General features: G+C 41.0%; 1 protein-coding gene across 7 annotated transcripts in view; it reads left to right on the forward strand.

Annotated features, from left to right (window-relative positions):
- LOC126191152 (eukaryotic translation initiation factor 4E-binding protein Mextli) overlaps positions 1-22,179 on the forward strand; it is a 126,573-nt gene extending 104,394 nt beyond the window's left edge. For 3 of the 7 annotated variants that reach the window (XM_049931917.1, XM_049931918.1, XM_049931921.1), the window contains 2 exons: positions 12,577-12,707; positions 21,338-22,176. In XM_049931917.1, coding sequence (XP_049787874.1) covers positions 12,577-12,707; positions 21,338-21,445 — 239 coding nt within the window. In that variant the 3' untranslated portion in view covers positions 21,446-22,176. Of the gene's footprint in view, positions 1-12,576; positions 12,708-21,192; positions 21,249-21,337 lie in introns of all 7 variants that reach the window. The other 4 variants (XM_049931916.1, XM_049931915.1, XM_049931920.1 and 1 more) reach the window with 2 other exon arrangements.
- Positions 22,180-24,430: the final 2,251 nt, after the last annotated feature.

Consider the following 24,430-nt stretch of genomic DNA (forward strand, 5'->3'; position numbering starts at 1 on the left):
TATTCTTTGCATCTTCCGCCATGTCCAGATCTCAAAAGCCTGCAGCCTTTCTCTGTCTTTTTTCCTCATAGTCCATGTTTCAGCGCCATATAGAACAACACTCTATACAAGTAATATTATGAGTCTCTTTCTGAGTTCTCTGTCCAGACTGCTGCAGAAGATTCTCCTTTTCTTATAAAACACCTCTTTTGCCATTGCTATCCTTGTTTTAATTTCTGTGGTGCACTTCCAGTCGGTGTCTATCCTGCTTCCAAGATACTTAAAATTTTGCACCTGTTCTAGTGTTTCTCCATTCAGCACAATTTTTATTTCCTTATTTTCTCCTATTGCCAATACTTTTGTTTTATTTGTTTTAATTTTCATTCCATATTTTTTTCCATTATTTGCAATGGTGTCCACCAAATCCTGTAATTCTTTTTCCCCTGTGGCTAGAAGGACCATGTCATCAGCAAATCTCAAGCACCCTACTCTTCTTCCTCCAATTTCTACTCCTTTGTCATCTAATGAGCATTGGTCAATCATATTTTCCAAGTACAGGTTGAAAAGAGTAGGTGATAAACAGTATCCTTGTCTTACTCCTTTCCCTAGTCTGATCCAGTTTGTACTTTCTCCTCTCACTTTAACTGAAACTTTTTGATTAAGGTATAATGAGTTTATAAGTCTTCTGGTTTTCCAGTCCACTCTCTTTTCCCTCATAATAGTCACCAGCTTGTCCCAAACCACATTGTCAAATGTCTTTTCTAAATCGATGAAGCACATACATAGGCCTCTTCCTTTTTCAATAAACCTTTCTCCCAAGATTCGTAGGAGCCCTATTGCATCTCTGGTGCCCGTATTCCGTCTAAAGCCAAACTGCTCCTCGCCGAGATTCTCCTCTATTACTTTTTCAAGTCTTTTATTAATTATTCTGAACATCACTTTGGCTGCATGTGAAATGATGCTGATTGTCCTGTGCTCGCTGCATTTCTTGGTTCCTTGTTTTTTCGGTAATGGAATCATTACTTTTGTCAAAAAGTCCTCAGGCCATTCACCACTGTCATATATTTTATTACATAACCTCAATATTTCTCTTACTCCATTGTGGTTCAAGCATTTTAGTATTTCTCCCGGTATTGTATCTGTACCTATTGCTTTGCCATTTTTCATTGCAGCAATGGCAGCCTTTACTTCTTCCATTATGATGGTCTGTCCTTTCTCTTCATCACTTACACTGTTGTGTGATTCAAGTTCGAGTTTCTGGTTTGCTATTTGTGTCATATAGCTCTTTTATATAGTCTTCCCATATCTGGAGGACATTGTCACGATCTTTGTACACTACCTCTTTGTCTTTACTCAAAATTTCCATAGTAGCACTTCTTGCTCTGTTTTGTTCCCATGTCATAGTCTTTACTCTGTTGTATAGTAAGTTGTATCTTCCCTTCCTGTCCAGTTCTTCAATTTCATCACATTCCTCTTTCAGCCATTTTTTCCTAGCCTGCTCTGTTTCTCTTCGCAGTTCGTTATTTAACCTTCGGTATATCTTTCTTGCATCTTGAGTGTTCTTGTTTTTCAATTTTCTTCTCTCCTCCATCTTTGAAATCATTTCTTGTGTGACCCATGTTTTTTTTTTTTTTTTACCTTTTCCCTTTTACATATCCTACATTTTGCTGTCCTGCTTTAATGATTCCTTCTTTCAGCATATTCCAGTACTCGTTGGCATTATCAGGTGCTTCTTTGTCTCGTAATGTGTTTAGAAAGTCCCGAGACAGCATTTCTGTAATTTGTTCTTTGTTGGACCTTATCTTCTCTAAATCCCACTTCTTCACCATTGTCACCTTTTTCAGTTTTTTCATTCTTATTTCTATTTCTGCCATAAGTAAGTTGTGGTCACTATTAATATCTGCACCTGGTAATGTGTGCACCTTCTTGATTCCATTCCTGTATCTTTCTTCTACCAGTATAAAATTGATTTGGTTTCTGTATTTATCCCCTGGTGGTTTCCAAGTGTAGAGCCTCCTCTTATGGTTCTTGAACCATGTGTTTGCCGCTATCAGCTGCCTTTCCCTGCAGAAGTCAATTAACCATTCACCTCTGTCATTTCTCTTTCCAAGACCATGACTGCCTACTATGTTTCCCTCTTTCCCTTCTCCCACAATGGCGTTCCAGTCTCCCATTACTATTTTGCAGCATTTTTTATTTTCGTCCATTATTCTCTCTAGTACATTGTACGTTTCCTCTACAATTTGGTCATCATGTTCTGAAGTTAGCATATACACGTGGACAATCAGTAAATCTTTTTGTGCTCCTTTCAGCCTTACACCAATAACCCGGTCATTTGCATAGTCTACATATTCCACACATTTAGCCAATTCCTTTGTCATAATCATTCCTACTCCGTTAATTCCTTTTACTTCTCCTCCTGAGTAGTAGAATATATATTCATCTGACTGTAAGTCTCCATGTCCATTCCATCTTACCTCAGCAACTCCTACGAGGTCCGTATGATTCTTTTCCATCTCTCTTTTAAGGTTTTCTAGTTTTCCTGCTTGTAGCAGAGTTCTGACATTCCAGGTACCAATTCTCGTTTTGATTTTTTGCCTCCTTTCAAGTTGTCCCCCCCGGAGATCCGAATGGGAGACTATTTTACCTCCAGACACTGATTTAACATGAGAGGAAGCCATTTTTTGTGCATAAAATGGAGACTGCATTATGCAGGGAAGATAATCTGCGGTGGTATTCCGTTGCCTTCCACAGTTCTGGAGGCCGCCCCTAACATGGGATACGGACGCCTTTTGCAGCCGCCCGCTCTGGGTCAGACGCTGCATGAGAAGTATAGGTTGGAAAATGAAAGACCCCTAGCCCTCGAAACCTAATAGCGTCAGGATCGGAAAAGAACAAGAGCTGGCCGAGGGTGGCCAGATAGGAAAGATAAAAGTGAGGAGCCTGGCATAAGTAAGTGGAAGCAATGCCAGGACTCAGCTCGGGGCCCCGTGGTCGCCAGCCATGTATCACTAGGTGTGACTCCCTGAGGAGTAGCTATACTGTGTCTATATTAATTTAAACCATTAACTTTTTGTATTTATGTTATGCTACTTAAGAGATGTTGCTATTAGTTGGTGAGATTGTGACATGAACTGTGATTGGCTTACAAAAGTGTATAACGCAATCTCGTTTTCAGTGCATTGGAAACTACTGTGCATATATGCTGGAATTTGTATGTATACTTTCGTAATATGAAAATATACAGTGTATGTGTTGTCATGCATCAAAGATCCTTCCAAAGTGTGTTGCTTATTGCTGGGTTTAGTTTCCTAAAGTTTTATGCCGGTGTATAAGACCCATTCTATTCAAAGGATCGATAAGCTTTACAGTTCCAATGGAAAGTATATTGTCACTTTAACATGAAAAAGATATGTACTTTAACCCTGGAAAAAGTGTATTATTAACCGGAAAACTTGGGAGAAATCTGTGAATACCCCCCCCCCCCCCCCCCCCCCCCTCTCCACATATGTTCCGCATATGACATCATTGAGATGGTACAGCACGAGGCTTATAAACTGTGAGCCAGAAGTCCCACATTATTCCTAACTGCATTGTCCATTGAAAAATATTCGTAGCCTCCTGAATATTTTCACATACCTTTCTACACATATTTTCTTTCCGTGACGATCATTTGTAGTTCCTGATTTCTTCACAGTGCTGTTGCACAGTCAACATATGGGAAAGCCAGAGAGACTTTCCTGCAAAACTAAAAGTGGCAAGTACAACATTACTTCCATTGATGACCCTCATGTAAGCAAGTACATTCTTAGGTTTGTGGTTTGAGGGGTTACTGAGTGACAAGAAGTCAGTCTTGTCATATGAATATTTTGGATTAACACTGTATTAATATATGGAGTGGAACAACCACATAAGTTCAGTTGTCTGCAAAGGAAGTGGCAGACCAAGCTGCATTTGTAGAATACTTGAAAAACTGCTGTCTTGTCTACAGAAGCGATTGTATACGAAATGCTTATATGATCTATATTTCCATACTGACAAAGTGTAAGAGAGCGCTATCAGGCTGGACTAATATGAGACACAGATCATATGTGATGGGTTTTGTGAATAATAAAAGGCTCTCCTTGACTGCCAAGAGAGTAATAGAGATATTAAAAAAAATCTTAATTGGCACACGCTCAAAGATTGCTGCACATCATGCAAATACTTGATACCTGAATATTCCTGAGGCTCATACGTTTCAACCTGCAAGATGTTATGCAGATAAAAATCAGGCAAATAACAGCATGGCTGTAGCCATGTAAACAATCACTTTTCCCTTGCTCAATCTGTGAATGAATGTGTTGGAAAGACATTGTCATAAATGACACAAAAAGTACTCTCTCTGACTCACCATAGTGATTTGCGGAGTAAGATGTAATCATCATTATCCTATCTTCCCATGTTGTATCAGTTCAGAGCACTGTCAAGCTGAGGTTGACTGTGTTGTCTGAACAGCTGTACCAAGTGAACATTAATGGTGTGAATCTGAATAATGGCAGTCCTGACCAATCACCGTTTAAGTAACTGAACGTCTTTTGTGAAGTTTTTACACATTGCAGAACAATCCACGTATGTACTCCCATTTCTCAGGGGCCAGCAGGCATAATATTGTGGCAAGCAATCCTACCACCACCATCAGGTGCAAATCTATCAGCGCACCTGATAATTGCAACAGTGTTGTTTGCTGTAATATTATGCCCATTGGACACCAAACACCAGCTATAAATCCAGGGACTTTTTGTCAACAAATATGCAGGGAACAGCTAAAGAATAACTTCTTTCACACACCTATGACTGCTACCCAGCAACTAGATCGTCGTCTTCTAACATTGCTATAGATTCAGGCTTCCTACAAGCAGTGGAAATCCGTTCCATCCCCTCCTGCAGATCCGGGGGCTAGAATAGGCCCAAGGTATTGCTGCCTGTCATACGAGGTGACTACAAGGAGTTTCAAACATTTCGGCCTTTATGTGATGGTCCCCTGTAGGATTTGACCTCTATTCTTCAAAATTTTCCTGAAGAGCAAGCCAATTGGAGAAGGGCACCTTACAAGGTGCATAGTGTCCATCGTGCATTGAGATCTTTAGCCCACTTTCTCGTCGCATTGCAGTTATGCCCATTCTCCATCTCTTGGATGAAGACACCTTCCGGGGTGCGTTTTCCCCCATGCACTATGCACTGTCAATTTCTGCGTCGACGATGACCATGGACTTATTTGCACCTGATACCCATCACGGTAGCCAGTCTGTTGTGGTGGGTCTGCCATGTACACTGTTGGCTGTAGCCCCCCTGACCACACAGGGATAGCTCTGCTGATGCCTGTGCCGTTAACTCCTCACATATGCCAAGGGGTAGATGGACATCCCCCTGTGACATCGGGACTCCTGGCAATGGCCATCCTGCCAGGTGGCTTTTGCTGCGGCTGGGTGGTGCCCATGGGGAGGGCACGTGGTCGAAGTGGATGGCATCAGGGCGGATAACACACGAAACGTAGTCCATCATCTCTTGCTCGTGGTGAAACACCAGCAGTCTCTAAACAATCAAGAGTTCAATCAACGCACAGAAGTACGACCCCAAATCATTCCCCTCCCTGGCCACACTATGGGAGGAACGTCAGGCTAAGTATGGCAGCAGATCTTACTTCACCCGGTACCTTGTATGCTTGAGAGCTGATGGGGAATCTTTCAAGATGATGAAGCATCAGTTTTTTGTTGAGCATTTAGAGGACAAGTTCAGGGAGGTGGCGGGCTTGTCCAAAACAAGATCTGGGTCAGTCTTGATCAAAACAGCATCATCCGCCCAGTCACAGGAGTTACTCGCTTGTGACAAGCTGGGGGATGTTCCTGTAACCATCCCGCCCCATAAGAGCTTAAATATGGTATCATATTTCACAGAGACCTTCTTTTGCAGTCTGACGATGAGTTGCGCACCAACTTAGAGCGCCGAGATGTACATTTCTTCCGGCGTGCCCACCGGGGTCCGAAGGATAATCAGGTTGCCACCGGTGCCTTCATCTTTGCCTTTGAGGGTGATACATTGCCCGAGAAGGTCAAGGTGATGGTCTACTGGAGTGATGTAAAGCCCTATATCCCTCCTCCAAAGTGGTGCTTAAGTGCTGGAAGTTCGGCCATATGTCTTCTCGCTGTACTTCCATTGTCACTTGCTGAGATTGTGGATGCCCATCACATCCCAATAATCCATGTACCCTGCCTCCCATCTGTGTCAACTGCGGAGAGCGCCATTCGCCTTGTTCCCCTGACTGCAGGATTCTCCAGAAAGAAAGTAAAATCATGGAGTAAAAGACCCTGGACCCACTGACCTACACTGAGGCTAAGAGAAAATTTGAACACCTGCATCCTGTGTGTACTACATCGTCTTAAGACGCTGCTACAACAGTTCTGGCACCAACAGCTCCGCCAACCCGGGTCACCTCACAGAGCCGGAAGACTGCACCTGCCCCTTGATGTTGGGGGGGCATTTCCCTCCCTCTTGCTCCTGCATCACCTACTTCGGGACAACACCCTCCCCCCAACCATCGGGGACGTCCATCCCCACTTCTAAGCCGAAGAAGCGTAAGTCGTCTTCGGCTTCTCTCACTGGGAAGGGGTCCCTTGGGTCACTCCTTTCCCAGGTTTCTTGTAGTGGGAAAGATGACACCCGCCAGTGGCTGAAGAGCCCAAAAGCAGCTGGTCGTAGGACTTCATGCTCATCCTCAGTCCCAGAGACTGTGACAGTGAAGTCCCCCCAGCCAGGGAAACCCAGGAGCAGCAAGAGAAATCAAAAAAGAAAACCCCTAAGACCAAAGAAATTTCGGTGGCACCCTTATCACCGCTACCTACAAATTCTGTGTCTGAGGATGGGGTGGAGATTTTGGCATCCGCTGAGGATCTATATCTCGTCAGACCCTCAGACACAATGGATATAGACTGCTCAGGCAATAAATCGGTGGCAGCAGGTGACTGAGGTGTAAACTGCCTCGTTGAATGTTCCATGCCTACCCAGTCTCACGATGTCATCCTCCAGTGGAATTGCGGTGGTTTTTACCACCGTCTGGCTGAGCTACGGCAACTGTTAAGCTTTACACCTGCTATCTGCATTGCCCTCCAGGAAATCTGGTTCCCAGCAATGCGGACCCCTGCCCTCCACGGCTATAAGGGATATTACAGGAACCGTAGCGACTATAATAGAGTGTCAAGTGGAGTTTGCGTTTATGTCCTAAACTCGGTCTGTAGTGAACATGTACCCCTTCAAACCCCTCTTAAAGCTGTGGCTGTCAGGATAAGGACGGCGCAGGAAATAACTGTCTGCAATGTATATCTTCCTCCAGATGGTGCAGTACCCCTGAATGTATTAGCTGCACTGATTGATCAACTCCCTAAACCTTTCCTACTTCTGGGAAATTTTAAGGCCCATAACCCCTTGTGGGGTGGTACCTTGCTTACTGGCCGAGGCAGAGACATCGAAACTTTACTGTCACAATTTGTCCTCTGCATCTTAAATATTGGGGCCACCACACATTATTTCAGTGTGGCTCATGGTAGTTACTCAGCTATTGATTTATCAATTTGCAGCCCAGGACTTCTCCCATCATCTATCTACTGGAGAGCACATGACTTCGTATGTGGTAGTGACCATTTCCCCATCTTCCCGGTGTCAGGGGCCCAGACACCTGACCAGATGGGCTTTGAACAAGGCAGACTGAGGAACTTTCACCTCTGCTGTCACCGCTGCATCTCCCCCATATGGTAACATCAATGTGATGGTTGAGCAGGTGACTAGGACAATTGTTTCCTTGGCAGAAAATGCGATCCCTCGCTCTTTAGCGTGCCCGAGGCATAAGGCAGTCCTTGGTGGTCGACGGAAGTCCCTGAAGAAATTAAGGAGCGTTGGCGAGCTCTACAGCGGCATAAGCGGCAGCCTTCCCTGGAGCACCTCATAGCCTTTAAATGGCTCCGTGCCCATGTTCACTATCGTATCAATCAACGGAAGGAGGACTGTTGGGAGAGAAACATCTCCACCATTGGGTGTCACAAGTCACGTTCCCAAGTCTGGGCAAAGATCAAACCTCTTTTTGGGTACCAGGCCCCAACAGCTGTCCCCGGTCTTGTCTCAAATGGTGAGTTATGTACCGACACAAATGCAATTGCCGAGCATTTTGCTGAGCACTATGCTTGAGCCTCTGTGTCAGAGTATTACCCCCAGCCTTTCGCGTTCTCAAATGGTGGCTGGAAGGGAATGTCCTCTCATTCACTACACACTGCAGTGAATCCTATAACGCCCCATTTACAGAGTGGGAGCTCCTCAGTGCCCTTGCAAATTGCCCCGACACAGCTCCTGGGCCTGATCGCATCCACAGCCAGATGATTAAACATCTCTCATCTGACTATAAGCGACAACTTATTGTCATCTTCAGCCGGATCTGGTGCGATGACGTTTTTCCATCGCAACGGCGGTAGAGCACCTTCATATTCCGGTGCTCAAACCGGGTAAAAACCCGCTTGATGTGTATAGCTATCAGCCTCACCAATGTTCTTTGTAAGATGCTGGAACGTGAAGTATGTCGACGGCAGGGTTGGGTCGGGTCCTGGAGTCACGTGGCTTACTGGCTCCATGTCAGGGCAGCTTCCGCCAGGGTCGCTCTACCACTGATAATCTTCTGTCCATTGAGTCTGCCATCCAAACAGCCTTTTCCAGATGGCAACACCTGATTGCCGTCTTTTTTGACTTATGTAAAGCATATGACACTACTTGATGACATATCCTTGCCACATTGTATGAGTGGGGTCTCTGGGGACCACTCCCGATTTTTATCCCAAGCTTCCTGTCGCTCTGTACTTTCCGTGTCCAAGTTGTGGCCTCCCATAGTTTCATCCGTATCCAGGAGAATGGAGTCCCGCAGGGCTCTGTATTGAGTGTCCCTCTATTTTTAGTGGCCATTAACAGTCTAGCAGCAGCGGTCGGGCCCTCCGTCTCACCTGCTTATTATGCAGACGACTTCTGCATTTCGTACTGCTGCTCCAGTACTGTTGCTGCTGTGTGGCGCTCCCAGAGCCATCCACAATGTGCAGTCATGGGCTCTAGCCCACGGCTTCCAGTTTCAGCCGCAAAGTCATGTGTCGTGTACTTCTGTCGGCGTCGTACCATTCATCCGGAACCCGCACTTTACCTTAATGACAATCCACTCACTGTAGTGGAGACATATCAGTTCCTAGCACTGGTTTTCGATGCTCAATTGACTTGGCTCCCTCATCTTCATCAGATTAAGCAGAAGTGCTGGCAGCACCTCAATGTCCTCCATTGCCTGAACAACACCAATTAGGGTGTGGATCACTGTACGCTGCTGCAGCTCTACAGAGCCCTTGTCCAATCCCGAATTGACTATGGTAGTGTGGTTTATTGTTCGGCAATTGCATTTACTCGACCCTGTGCTCCACTGTGGGATTCGATTAGGGACAGCAGCTTTTAGGACGAGTCCGGTTACCAGCGTACTGGTAGAGGCTGGTGTCTCTCCACTGCAGATAAGATGTGCGCAACTACTCGCCCGTTACACAGCACACATTCATAGTTCCACTGAGCATCCGAATTACCATGTTCTTTTCCCACCCGCAGCAGTCCATGTCCCGCATCGGCGGCCCAGATCAAAAGGACGGGTATACACTTGCGCGCGCGCGCACGCACATCCATCCACACATATACAGACACAAGCAGACATATTAAAAGGCCGTCCTTTTTTCCCCCTAAGGTAAGTCTTTCCGCTCCCGGGATTGGAATGACTCCTTACCCTCTCCCTTAAAACCCACATCCTTTCGTCTTTCCCTCTCCTTCCCTCTTTCCTGACGAAGCAGCCGTTGGTTGCAAAAGCTAGAATTTTGTGTGTATGTTTGTGTTTGTTTGTGTGTCTATCGACCTGCCAGTGCTTTTGTTTGGTAAGTCTTATCATCTTTGTTTTTAGATATATTTTTCCTACATGGAGTGTTTCCCTCTGTTATATTCATTTTATTTTTCTCACATACACAAGTATCAAAAAAATATGAAGTATACTTTTTCTAAAAACTTATAACATAATAATCATTCGCTTACAGTTTAATTGTGTTGTTATATATCGTGAAACATTTGTCCACCTGAAAGGCAACTTTACATACGTTTCCTTCAAAAGAGGTATCCCCACGATGCCCTCGATCATAACAAACTTTGAACCTTCTGATGAAGAGAGCTCTTTTCTTCTCAGTTGATGCTATTTTTCATGGAAAATGTCATTAGTAGATTTTCTGCATTGCTTGGTTGTCCCTTACAATGTAGCCTGGAAGAATTACAGTCTTAAAGACCTGCTCTGCCACAATGTGCCAGAAATTTTGGCGTAGTCATCCTATTGGGTGCTGGGTTCAGTAAGTGGTAAATTACACTTGCATTCAGTGGTGCTATGTCCAGAAGATACATTTTAATCTTCTTATATCGCTTGACATATCTTCTCATAAGTGGGTACGAGGAAAGACACTGGTTGTGTACACACACTCTGGTCTATCAAGAAGTCTTAACAGTAGTTCGTTTCTTTTATCTGCTCATTTCACAGCAAGAATAATGTTTCAGATACAAATGTATGTTCTCTCCTCAGGTTAATTCCACTGAATATGGGCTGCATATTTTTTCTTATTCGTCTTAGGGTCTTACAGACCCAACAGCGCGAGTGCTCCTAGCTAGTAAGTTTCTAAACAAGTTGAGACAACTGTAGTTGTTCACATAAGTAGTTCTCCACTCCCCAACCTCTCTCACACAGTTGAAGCACATTCATTTCACTTGCAGGACATTAGTCAAGCACAGCATCATTTACTTCCACTTTTCCAGCATATATTTTCAGATTATAGCAGTACCCATTTTCCTTTATATACCTTTATGTCAGATTTAGCTCTCTTTGCTAGATTAAATTAAACATATGGAAGTCTGCCCCTCAACTTCATCAGACTTTCACTGATGTTGCCATTTTACTAGGAACAGATACTCTAAAGTTCTGTAGGATTTTGTCCCAGATGCTGTAGAACTGTTGCTTCTATTTCAGATGTTGCAGTACAATTGCCAATTATAGGACAATTAGCTACATTGTTAGAGTCCCAATGAGCCCCTTTGAAGAGATTGCGGAACACTTTGTTGTAACATCGGCACACGTATAATGTGACACCAGGCTTTGCTGTACTTAGTTTCCCCATCCTCCAGAATGCAGCTTATTGATGCCTCACTTAGTGTCATTGCCTTCATTATTACTTGCATCACTGATATCACACTGTTCTGAAGAATGCTGAATTTTTGCAGCTTCTGCTTCGTAAAGGTCAGGCATGTTGTCACTCAGATCACAAATCGCAGACTAAGCTCGAATTATTGCTTCAGTGTCACAAACATAGAACTAGTGCCGTCCACTGGTGTAGCTCAGAATTATTACAGAAGAGCCATATGTTGAATTCACAGCACTGTGACAGGATTACCCATCATTCTGCTGCAATACAAGGTGCTGATATGACAACTATACTTGTCACTGTAGGTGAATGGGATAAACAAATGATAAGTAACAGACAAATACAGCAGTTGAAGACTGATTCCCCCCCCCCCCCCCCACCTTTCCCAAGCAAATGTACTGTAATAAGAAAAAGTAAAAAGAAAATATTGGTTTGTTCTCCTTAACTTTGAAACTGTGAATGAAAACTGAGTGAACACTTTTTCCTTATATATATATATATATATATATATATATATATATATATATATATATATATCCCAGGTTCCCCAGTGGAATTTAAAAGTATTGGAAAAAATTGAATTTGTAAAAACCTCCAACACTGAATTGTAAAATTTGTTCCTTGAATATGAGTATATGTGAAATATCCAGAACAGTTTACCTTTCAGAATAGCTCACTAGTCAATATTAACATTTTTGTTCATTATAAATACTAGTGTTTTCACAGAACATTGCACATATGTCCAAACAATAAAGTAAAACAAATTGGAGACTAATAAAAAGTTCACATTTTGGCAGAATTGACAGAAAAGGCAAGACACATTACAGGAAATAGTACAAGTAATGAAAGGAGAGAAGTCACTCACAAATGAAGGTCGATAGATAGGTACAAATTACCGTGTGAACCTGAATGACTTGTTAACTTACAGGAGATTGTTAATAGCAGTCTTAGCTATTGTTTTTCTGTGAAAGGAAAGGCCAAAGTTATATGATGAAGAGATTTGTAAACATTGTTTGTTTTCATTGCTGGTTTCACGTAAAACATTACCTCCCTCTTCTTTTTGTTAACATATTTTGAAGTAGTGCTGCCAGTGTGGATGCAATCTTCAAATGAGATTGAGGGGAGATAGATACCAATGAGATCTTACACACACACACACACACACACACACACACACACACACACACACACACACACACACACAAAATCATGAAGCTTTCCCCTCCAAGTATACACTCCTGTAATTTTCATAACTATATTTTCAAGTGAAGTATAATTTAAATTAATGAATGCCACATGATTTCATAACAACACGGCCAATCTGTTGCAGGTTCTCAGAAAGAGCCTTCGTACCTGTATACACGTGAACAGCTTCTGCGTTTTTCATTATCAAAGTGTGTAAAGAACTTGCCAGATGATTGGGAAAGGATCTGCAGAGAATATCCAGCGATAGTAACAAAGGTATTCTGACTTTTTCAGAGACTAATTAGATATAGAACATTAACTGTGCATGTTACTGTTCAATCCAAAATGCCCCTTCCATCGATGCTGTCTAGAGTCCGTAATATTAAATATTAATGTAGTATCATATATATCAAATAACTAATTCATATAATACTCCAAATAAATTTTGCATTTTGATTTCTGCAATGACTTTTTATTCAAAACTGGTATCATCTAAATATAAGTGTCCATATTACTGTTGTTCTGGTTGGTCACTACAGTAGTTATTTAAAAACAAAAAAATTTAGTCCTCCATGTTAAAATGCATTGAATGTCTTGAATATGCATTCATCAGTAGTTGAGTTAGACAAAATTACATTGTACAGCAGTATGTTGCTGCTCTTACCTTTTAGTAATTGACAGTACCAGACATGTGAATCAGAGCATTTGATTGCAGGCAGATAATTTATTTACAATAGATGAGACACTCTTTACAGCTTGTGCAGGTGCAGTGCATTTCAGTGTTACCATGTCGAGAGTTACAGTTGATTCCCCTGATTTGGGCAAAATTGCTGCCACTACAGTTACCTGCTATGGGCAGTTAGATGTTCATGACAAGAATTGCTATGAAATCTTGTGGATCGCAACAACAGACAGATGGATCACACTGCAGCAAATTGTGCAATTCAATGATGGACAGTTGGTGCACAGTCATACCAGTCAAAACTAACATATCACTATAAGAAGCAGAAACCCGAAGATCACACTAGTATCTCTACTCTCCATGTCAGAGCTTATTGTAGGCTTAGGTTCACAGCAATCTGAAATTCATACAAGTTGGTGCCAGAGTAAGAATATGCCAAACTGCAGTAAGTTACGCACCTCTCTCACTAATTGGGCACCTTACGGGCTGGTGGTGGGGTACTTCCATTTGGGGAATATTTACATGGGATAAAATGACATCAGCAAGTTGCTCAAATGAGACGCACATGCCTTAGATATAGGTTTGACCAGTCTCTGAAAATTAGGGAGGAGGACACGTGATGGATCTTGGATCAGGATGACTTACAGAATCCAGGTCATGTCTTGTCATCCATCAGTAGGGTGAAAAGGGATGCTTCACAGTTTAGTAGTGACCCTAACTTAATTGCTCATGAATGCAGTTCCCATTGTGGATGTATGATCAAATTTTTAAAATATTTAAACTTCTGCAACTTGCAAAATTAGTTATACTAAGACATAAGCAAAAGGAAGCAGTAGAATGGTATTATTAAAAACTTTTCTCTGTTTTGTTGGTTTCATGTTATTGTATTTTGATGTTTGATAGATTGACATCAATTTCCGCAAATGTTCTCTACCTCTTTCTTGGAGTCCTCTTTCTTCAGACTGATTTAGTGCTGTCATTCATCTCTCTTTATCTCATGATAGTTTCCATTGCTACATTCGCTTCTAACCCACATTGTAAGTAATCTGTTTTAAGTTTTCGAATCCTTATCACATCCTGTAATTTTTTTGTCTACTGCTAGTTAGTTACTGTCAAATCTTTTGCCATGTTCTACTCACTTCTTTGTTTCTCTTTCTTCCCTTCCATTTTTGTTTTTAATTTTTCAAGAAACGTTTAATCTCTGTACAGTAAAAACTCACTTTGAATGGTAAAGAAGCAATGATGTTTTAAGCAAATAAAGAGAAATGATAAGGATTTTTTTGTAAGACATCCCCATATGCAGATTGTTTGAAAGTCACTTTGATATTGATGGAGATAGTCACTTGTACAGATTTCCTTGTTTTTCAACTGACACCACCTTCTTTTCACCTAGGGATAGGTGTAGTCCAGCTATTGTACCTGTTGTCTGTACGGTGACTTTTTGACAAAGTATTGTAAACCTGCTACACTTGCCTATTAAAACACCAGCTCACCATCATAATTAGAAATCTTTCAGATATATGAAACGTAAGAGACACTAACCAGTTAGTTAGCTTCATAGACTGCTCTCTCATGCACATTACAGAAATCTGCTGAAAAACTGTTCTAAGAGATTTTAAATGAGCTCACCAAATGATATCTGTATCTATATCCGAATCCCGCTCCAGCTACTGCCAGGTCTGGGTGCTGACTAGTCCTCTCCATTTGGCTCGGTCCTCCCACCACTTTTCTTCCTCCACTTGCTGTCAGGTCACACCTCTCCTTTCAACAGATATTCTCACTCCCATTTTCCACCATGTTCTTGGGCGCCCTCTAGGTCTTTTCCCATCCATCTTTAGTTCTTCCATAATTTTGGGGAGTCTCTGCCCATGCATCCTCTTAACATGCCCATACCATCTTAATCTCTTTCTTTCAATTTCTTCTCTCATACTTTTTTGTTTGAGGTCCTTTCTAATCTCTACATTCCTTACTCTGTCCATTCTTGTTTTTTCCCTTAACTGCTCTGAGAAATTTCATTTCCCCTGCTTGCAGTCTGCTCTTTCTGAAACTTCATTGTTCCAAATCAGATGTTCTATTGTTTGGTAGAAATTGCCTCCGTTATGGGTTCTCCATTCAAGGTAATATTTCCGTTGATTCCTTTCTCCCTTCCAAATACCATTACTTCACTCTTATCTTTATTTATTTTTAATCCATACCTTTTCATTATTTCCTTCCACGCATCAAGTTGTAACTGTACATCTACCTCTTTATCACCCCATATTACCATATCATCTGCAAAAATCATCTTTTTGTGTTTTTTCTTTTACTATATCTTTAACTGCCCTATTCATTCCCTCCATCACAACATTAAAAAGTGCAGGAGGTAGAATACTTCCTTGCTTAAGTCCTTGTCTTATTTCGAAGTATTCAGAGTTCCCCAATGGTGTTCTAATTCTACAATTGTGGCCTCTGTACATTGTCTTTATAACATTAATGTATCCATCTTCTATATCTATCTTCTTCGGTTCTTCCCAGAGTCTTTCCCTGTCAACTGAGTCATATGCCTTTTCTATGTCTGTAAAAACCATTATCACACTTTTGTTATACTCCCAACTTTTTTCCATCAGTTGACGGATAGAAAATATCAGGTCGATCGTGCTCCTTCCTTTCCTAAACCCATGCTGTTCTTCACTCAGCTCCTTTTCTATCTTTTCACTTATTCGATTTAGTAAAATTCTTTCAAAAATCTTGGCTGTATGACTCATGAGGGTTATTCCTCTGTAGTTTTTACAAAGTCTTTTATTGCCTTTCTTGAAGATGGGAACAATGTCTCCTGTTCTCCAGTCGTCGGGTATTTTACTATTTCTCCACACGCTTGATAGTACTCTATACAGCCACTGCATTCCCACTGGACCTGCTGCTCTTATCATGTCCACTGATACTTCATCAGGTCCTGGGGTTTTCCCCCCATTCATCTTCTTCACAGCTTTTTCCGTTTCTTCCCGTGTAATTTGTCCTAATTCTGCTTCCCAACTTCTCTCAATTTCTTCATTATTTGTTGTTTCCTCATGTACCTGCTCCTCAGTGTTTAACAGCTTCTTAAAATGTTCTTTCCAGAGATCTTTTATATTCCCTGGATCTTCAATAATGGTACCGTCCTCTGTTTCCATCTTTACTGGTACTTCAGAAGCCTGCCTTTTATTTTTCATCATTTATAGAACATTTTCTTATTGCTCTTCACATCTTCAAGTTTTTTTGTAAACTCTTCCCATGCCTTTTTTTTTACTGTTTCCACTGTTTCTTTGCACTTCTTCTTTTCCTCTATACATCTTTTATGGTCTTCATCATTTTTAGTTTTCCACCATTTTCTCCATGCTCCATTTTTTCTTCTAACTGCTTGGATTGTGGTATCATCCCACCAACTTGTCTGTCTTATTTTTTTCTTTCCAGATGTTCTGCCACATACTTTTTTGCTGCTTTGACTAAAGTGTCTTTGAATAAACTCCATTCTTTTTCTACATCGCAGAAAACTTCTTTTGGAAATTTTTGTGTTATTAATTCCCTGTACTTCTCAGCACATTCACTCTTCTTCAATTTCCAATCCCGTATCCTCATCACTTTCTTCTGTTTTCTATTTTTCACACACTGATTCATTTTCCATTGTCCCACCAGTAATCTATGGTCTCCATCTGCACTCACACTTGGAATTACCTTCACATTTGTTACTTTTTCTCCCCATTCCCTATCTACTAGAATATAATCAATTACACTCTTCGTTCTTCCATCCCAACTGTATCTGGTGATAACATGACTTTCTCTCTTCATAAACCAGCTGTTTGCTATTTTCATTCCATTCCTCTGGCACAAATCCAGGAGTCTTTCCTCTTCTTCATTTCTGCCTCCATATCCAAAACATCCCAATACTTGCTCAAATCCCTTTCTGTTTTTGCTTACCTGTGCATTAAAATCTCCCATCACTCTCTATATGGTTTTCTAACACATTTTCAAAGTCAATCTTCTCTTCTTCGCTACATCCCACTTGAGGTGCATAAATCTGGATTACTTTTAGTGTTTCTCTTTGGAATCTCAGGTTTAAGATTATGATCCTGTCTGATATATATATCTCACATTTTCAATACAGCTTTGTACATTCTTATTCACCATCACTGCCACACCATTTCTTCCATACCTGTTATTCCCACTCCAGTACAGTTTTCCTCCTCCTCTCAAATTCTTCTCACCTTTTCCCTTCCACTTTGTTTCGCTTAATCCCAATATATCTAACTTCCTCTCTGTTAGTACATCTGTCATGTCTTCCATTTTTCCATTGAGGGTTAATATATTAAGAGTGCCAATATTTAGGTTACTTTTTAGTCCAGTTGGTTTCATCTTCTTGTACTGATAAATATCATCAGGTCTCCCATCATTTGCACCAGTACTTGAAGAAGCAGTGGGGTCAAATCCTGAGTGGTTCGTTCCAAGGCTCGTCCGTGTTTTGAAAGCAATATATGAAGACTTTCCTACTGGCTTGCTAGGCCTAACGCAAGGAAGGATTTTCTGTTGTGGTTGTCTCCCTTAGCCTTTGGAGTTTCTCCTCCACCACAAGACAGTGGTTCCCTTCTCATTTAATCCCCAGAAAGGAGGGTTGCCTCATCTGCCAGCTACGCCGTTCCGAAGTCTTCCTTCTCCACCGTTGCTGCCATTAACGTCTTCACCCGTAACCCTGGGCATGGGTTCCGTGTTATACCCCACGGGATTGGGTCCCTGCCTGAACTCAGCCATCCTAGCACTCCGGCCTACTGAAGTGTAGGATGCCCACCCCCGCGACGTGGACGTGCCAGGCAGGAATTACCCCAGTGGAGGAATAGAGAAGGGCACCCTACCTCCCTGGAGCCAGGTTAATGATTGTGTATGGTGCCACAATCAAAGGGCCAAATGATATACTTCTCCAAATACAGAGCTGACAACCAGTAAATTCTTTTTCCCTGAACATGACACTGCTGAAAACACTTTCGGGGAAAACTCATACTGACAGTGACTTTTGCAACAATTTAAATACTGTATCAAGTCTCAAAAATCTAGATTTAATATAGACAACCAGAGCAGTGAGAAAGTATCATTTGGGAGGAAGAGGAGGGTGGTGTGTGTGTGTGTCATATAGACAACCAGAGCAGTGAGAAAGTATCATTTGGGAGGAAGAGGAGGGTGGTGTGTGTGTGTGTGTGTGTGTGTGTGTGTGTGTGTGTGTGTGTGTGTGTGTGTGTGTGTCCAGCCATCCAGATTCACATTTTATGTGCTATTCCTACAGTGCTTCACACAGCAGTTCCCTAAAAGATGTTTTGAAAGATTTTCTTACCCAGATCAAACATCTGCCCTGACACTGACTTAGTTGTCGGTGGTACGTTAAACACTAATCTTCTTTTTCTCCATTTTTCATTTTCATCTATTGAAGGAGCTTCTGCTTGTATTCCGATGGTCAAAAGTACCTACCTGATTACTGAAATTATCTGTGTACCTTACTTTTTGATATGTTGTTTGTGTTTTAGTGGGCAGAAACATTAAATAAGGTAATTTACTTTTGGGTCATATCAGATAACCTGTTTAAAATAAACAAGACACAGTTAATGAAAAACCCATATTAAACAGCTGCTGGATGCTTTTTAAATTGATAGCCTGTTCAGTCTGTGTTAATTTAAATGGTGTCAAAGAAGAATGTACAGAAAATATGATAAAATTTAAAACTACCAGTTTTTTCAAAATATGCAATGTTTCTACAACCACACTTTGAAGAAACCATGTTGCAGTGCAGCTGACTAGAGAATGATCAGAATTGTCATGTTGAAAGTGTCATGATTTTTATTTTATTTATTTATTATTTATTTATTTATTTATTTGTTTGGCAGTTCTAGTTAACAGCAGAAAAGTTCCCTTGCTAAATTTCAGCTCCCTGTGTGAACTGAAGTCACTGAAAAACAGCTGTTACACATTCTTCATGCAGTTTCCATGGTTGAAGCTACATGGTGTACGCCCTGAATTAAATCAGTGTGTATTGCAGCATTGCTTTGTCACTTCTTTCATTGGGATGTGAGGCTAGCTATGAATAGCTGACAGAAAGCAATTGTAAGATACTTAAATATTCATAGACAAATACAGATTATGTTTTATCCATAATGTTCCTTCCAAATTAGTATGGAGTGTCCAGAAATAAAAACAAAGATAGCAATATGTCAGTATTAATTTTATTCCTTGTAACTATTGCAGAAATGAGAAATATTTGTGCAATGTTCATAATATACACTGAAGAGTCAAAGAAACCAGTACATCTGCCTAATATTGTATAGGGGCCCCATGAGCACAAAGTAGTGCTGCAACACAACATGCTATGGACTTGACTAATGTGTGAAGTAGTGCTGGAGGGAACTGACAACATGAATCCTGCAGGGCTGTCCATAAATCCGCAAGGTATGATGGGTTGCAAATCTGTTCTGAACAGCACGCTGCAAGGCATCCCAGATATGCTCAATAATGTTCATATCTGGGCAGTCTGGTGGCCAGCAGAGCTGTTTAAACTTGGAAGAGTGTTCCCGGAGCCACTATGTAGCAGTTCTGGACATCTGGGGTGTTGCATTGTCTGGTGGAATGGCTCAAATTCATCAGAATGCACAATGGACATCAATGGATACAGATGATCAGACAGAATGATTACATATGTGTCACATGTCAGATTTGTATCTAGATGTATCAGGGCTCCCATATCACTCCAACTGCACACTCCTCACACCATTACAGAGCCTCCACCACCATGAACAGTCCCTTGCTAACATGCAGGGTCCATGGATTCACAAGGTTGTCTCCATACCTGTACACGTCCATCCACTCGATAAAATTTGACAAGTGACTCATGCAACCAGGCAACTTGTTTTGTCATCAACAGTCCAATGTCGGTTTGATAGGCTCAGGTGAGGCATAAAGCTTTGTGTCGTGCAGTCATCAAGGTTACACGAGTGGACCTTGGGCTCTGAAAGCTCGTATTGATTATGTTTTGTCAAATGGTTCGCATGCTGACACTTTTTGATGGCCCATCATTGAAATTTGCAGCAATTTGTGGAAGGATTGCACTTCTGTCACATTGAATGATTCTCTCCAGTCATTGTTCATTCCATTCTGCAATCTGCGGTATAAAGTGTTTTATCACTTCTAACCCCACATGTGCACTATTTAAATGTTCATCTAAAAGTTCAGCTACCCTTTTGCACATCACATAATCTTCTATCGATGGCTTCGGTTGGTATTTGCTGTATATCTCCATAGAAGCATACTGCAAAACATTCAAAAGTTTCCCAATCACCTGCAAGGTTAGACTGTATGTTCAGAAAATTTTTTTGAAACTTGAACTACGGTCAGAAAGATGTTGCCAAATACTTTCCAGAAGCTAAAAGATAGTGCCTCAAAAAGTATCACATACCATTTTAACAAATGTCGAAATGTGGTTCCTCTTCAGCGAGTGCTGTGTTGGCGGTGTTAGTAGTAGTAGTAGTAGTAGTAGTAGTAGTAGTAGTAGTAGTAGTAAGACGGCCCCAATTCCTTGATAAAGTGCACAATGCTCACCGTAGTAGCAGCTGGCTAAATCCTGAGGTATCCATCTCTTAGTTACTAGCACCAAGCAAGTGAATTAAAAAAGAAAGAAAGAAAAACCCGTACTGTTTGCTGGCATTTGAAATTTTGTGTGTGCATTTCACCTGACATTAACTATAAGGACAAATAGTATCACTGCAGGTTTGAACATGACAAGCCTGATTACTCTGTTGAATGTCATATTCTGCCTAACCAAAACTTTCAGAGACTTGTCCATTGTGTTGGTTTTGAGACTCTGTTGTGCTAACTGAAAGATTTATGCAGTTTAACATGTTAAATTGCTGTTTCCCTTTGCAAGTTAATGGGGATCAATTAATGTAGTGATCATACTAAAACATTCTGTTGAACTAATACTGCCAATTTTTAGTGTTTGCTTTTTTGCTATTGATTTCTTTACCTATATAACACAAAATGTCTGTCTGTTCCCTAACGTGAATTGTGATGCTATGTGCTTTGGGCTTGTAGCAAGTGAAGGAATACAAGATCAGTTTCTCGCATGCTGTTGCTGCATGTTAAGTGAGGTAAGGTTAAAATGTTTCGCTATTGAACCTGTAACATACATATGTATTTGTGGATTTGAATTTTTGCTAATTGCAGTTTATTTTGACAGAATGCCGATATGTTTGATCCTGTGGCATATTCGAAGAAGTGGCAAGAAGTGGAAGTAGTCACTGCAGTCATAAGCTCTACAGAAGTGGATCCAGCAGATGTTGAGTGACAGATGATGACTGAATATGTTCACATATTCTGTACTTCTTATTTTTACAGTGCTTTTCTTTGTTTTGCTTGTAAAATTCATGAATCGGAGACAAAATTAGGAGAATAAATATTATTCACACCTTTCATTCTGATCGTAATGTAGCTGCACTGCTGTTCATTGCTGAACTGAATTGACAATTCAGAATTAATAATTGCTCTTCTTGGGTACCATCTCATAAGGACAGGATGAGGGGGAATAAGTCACTTTACTGTTATTTATTTATTTTTTATTTATATAATATATTATTCATTTTACAGATTTATGTGCTGTTAAATTTCTTAACATTGTCTTTCATATTGTGAAATGTGAATCTCAAGACTCTTCTAGAGATTAGTACGTGCATTTCAGTTTTGTTGTTTGTACCTGTATAGGTAGCCAAAGAACATTTTATATTCTTTATTACATTGAAAATATGGAATGGAAGTCAAACTTACATTTGGAAGGGGTGAGGAGCAAGATTGCTAGTCCTACAGAGGATTTTTAAGTAGAGAGATCACGTTACTGGAGTTGTTTATAAAATACACTTCCTTGTGGCACTTAAATTTTAGTTATGTGTTTAAATGACAATATTAGTGAATTTATTTTATTGCAAGCTATTGGGTAGCTTGTGAAGATTTTTGAATGCATTCTTTCTAATATTGTACATAAAATACAAGAAAAATTGACAGTTAAATTACTTTTGCTGACTTTTTTTTATAATACATAGTTTGTATCATGTAGGACAATAAATGTATGCCAACTTCACATTGAAAAGTTCTCTGGTCTAGTTTTTGTGACAGTTCAATTCAATCCTGTGTGTCTCCTATAATCATCAGTAATAAGATTTTGCCTGAAATATACAAACTTCACTAATATGAAGCTATCACAAAACTGTATGAGGTTAAAATAATGCACTATTTCCATTTATTTTGTTATTATTGGTCTGGTGAATCTAAGAAAACATGTCCCATGTAGTTTGAGGGCAAATGAAATACATGTGAGGCATTACTTGCTCGCATTAGGAATGCGATAGACGAAATTAAGAACAACCCTGTGAAAGGTACTACGGAAACAAAGAAAGCTTCATCATAGGTTTAAGAGTAGTCGAATCATAGCTGATAAGGAAAAGCTGAACGAAGCGAAAAAGAGCGTAAAGAGAGCAATGAGAGAAGCATTCAACGAATTCGAACATAAAACATTGGCAAACAATCTAAACAAGAACCCTAAAAAGTTTTGGTCATATGTAAAATCGGTAAGCGGATCTAAATCCCCTATTCAGTCACTCGTTGACCACGATGGCACCGAAACAGAGGACGACCGAAGAAAGGCAGAAATACTGAATTCAGTGTTCCGAAACTGTTTCACTGCGGAAAATCGTAACACGGTCCCTGACTTCAGCCGTCGCACGGACGCCAAAATGGAAAATATTGAAATAAACGATATCGGAATTGAAAAACAACTGCTATCACTTAGTAGCGGAAAAGCATCCGGACCAGACGAGATACCCTTAAGATTCTACAGTGATTATGCTAAAGAACTTGCCCCCTTTCTATCAGCAATTTATCGTAGATCGCTGGAAGAACGTAAAGTACCTAGCGACTGGAAGAAAGCGCAGGTCGTTCCCATTTTCAAGAAGGGTCATAAATCAGATGCGAATAATTATAGGCTATTTCGCTTACGTCAATCTGTTGTAGAATAATGGAACATGTTTTGTGTTCTCGTATTATGACGTTCTTAGATAATACAAATCTCCTTCATCATAACCAACATGGATTCCGCAAACAGAGATCATGTGAAACTCAGCTCGCCCTATTTGCCCAAGAAATTCACAGTGCCGTAGACACTGGCGAGCATATTGATGCCGTATTCCTGGACTTCAGGAAGGCATTTGATACGGTTCCGCACTTACGTTTAGTGAAAAAAATACGAGCTTACGGAATATCGGACCAGGTTTGTGATTGGATTCAGGATTTCCTAGAAGAAAGAACACAACATGTCATTCTTAACGGTTCAAAATCTGCAGATGTAGAGGTAATTTCGGGAGTACTGCAAGGAAGCGTGATAGGACCTTTATTGTTTACAATATACATAAATGACTTAGTTGACAACATCGGTAGCTCCGTGAGGCTATTTGCAGATGACACGGTTGTCTACAAGAAAGTAGCAACATCAGAAGACTCGTACGTACTCCAGGAAGACCTGCAGAGGATTAATGCATGGTGCGACAGCTGGCAGCTTTCCCTAAACGTAGATAAATGTAATATAATGCGCATACATAGGGGCAGAAATCCATTCCAGTACGATTATGCCATAGGTGGTAAATCATTGGAAGCGGTAACGACCGTAAAATACTTAGGAGTTACTATCCGGAGCGATCTGAAGTGGAATGATCACATAAAACAAATAGTGGGAAAAGCAGGCGCCAGGTTGAGATTCATAGGAAGAATTCTAAGAAAATGTGACTCATCGACGAAAGAAGTAGCTTACAAAACGCTTGTTCGTCCGATTCTTGAGTATTGCTCATCAGTATGGGACCCTTACCAGGTTGGATTAATAGAAGAGATAGACATGATCCAGCGAAAAGCAGCGTGATTCGTCATGGGGACATTTAGTCAGCGCGAGAGCGTTACGGAGATGCTGAACAAGCTCCAGTGGCGGACACTTCAAGAAAGGCGTTACGCAATACGGAGAGGTTTATTATCGAAATTACGAGAGAGCACATTCCGGGAAGAGATGGGCAACATATTACTACCGCCCACATATATCTCGCGTAATGATCACAACGAAAAGATCCGAGAAATTAGAGCAAATACGGAGACTTACAAGCAGTCGTTCTTCCCACGCACAATTCGTGAATGGAACAGGGAAGGGGGGATCAGATAGTGGTACAATAAGTACCCTCCGCCACACACCGTAAGGTGGCTCGCGGAGTATAGATGTAGATGTAGATGTAGAAAGTTGAAT

The sequence above is a fragment of the Schistocerca cancellata genome, chromosome 6, assembly GCF_023864275.1.
Source record: "Schistocerca cancellata isolate TAMUIC-IGC-003103 chromosome 6, iqSchCanc2.1, whole genome shotgun sequence".
Classification (NCBI taxonomy): domain Eukaryota; kingdom Metazoa; phylum Arthropoda; class Insecta; order Orthoptera; family Acrididae; genus Schistocerca; species Schistocerca cancellata.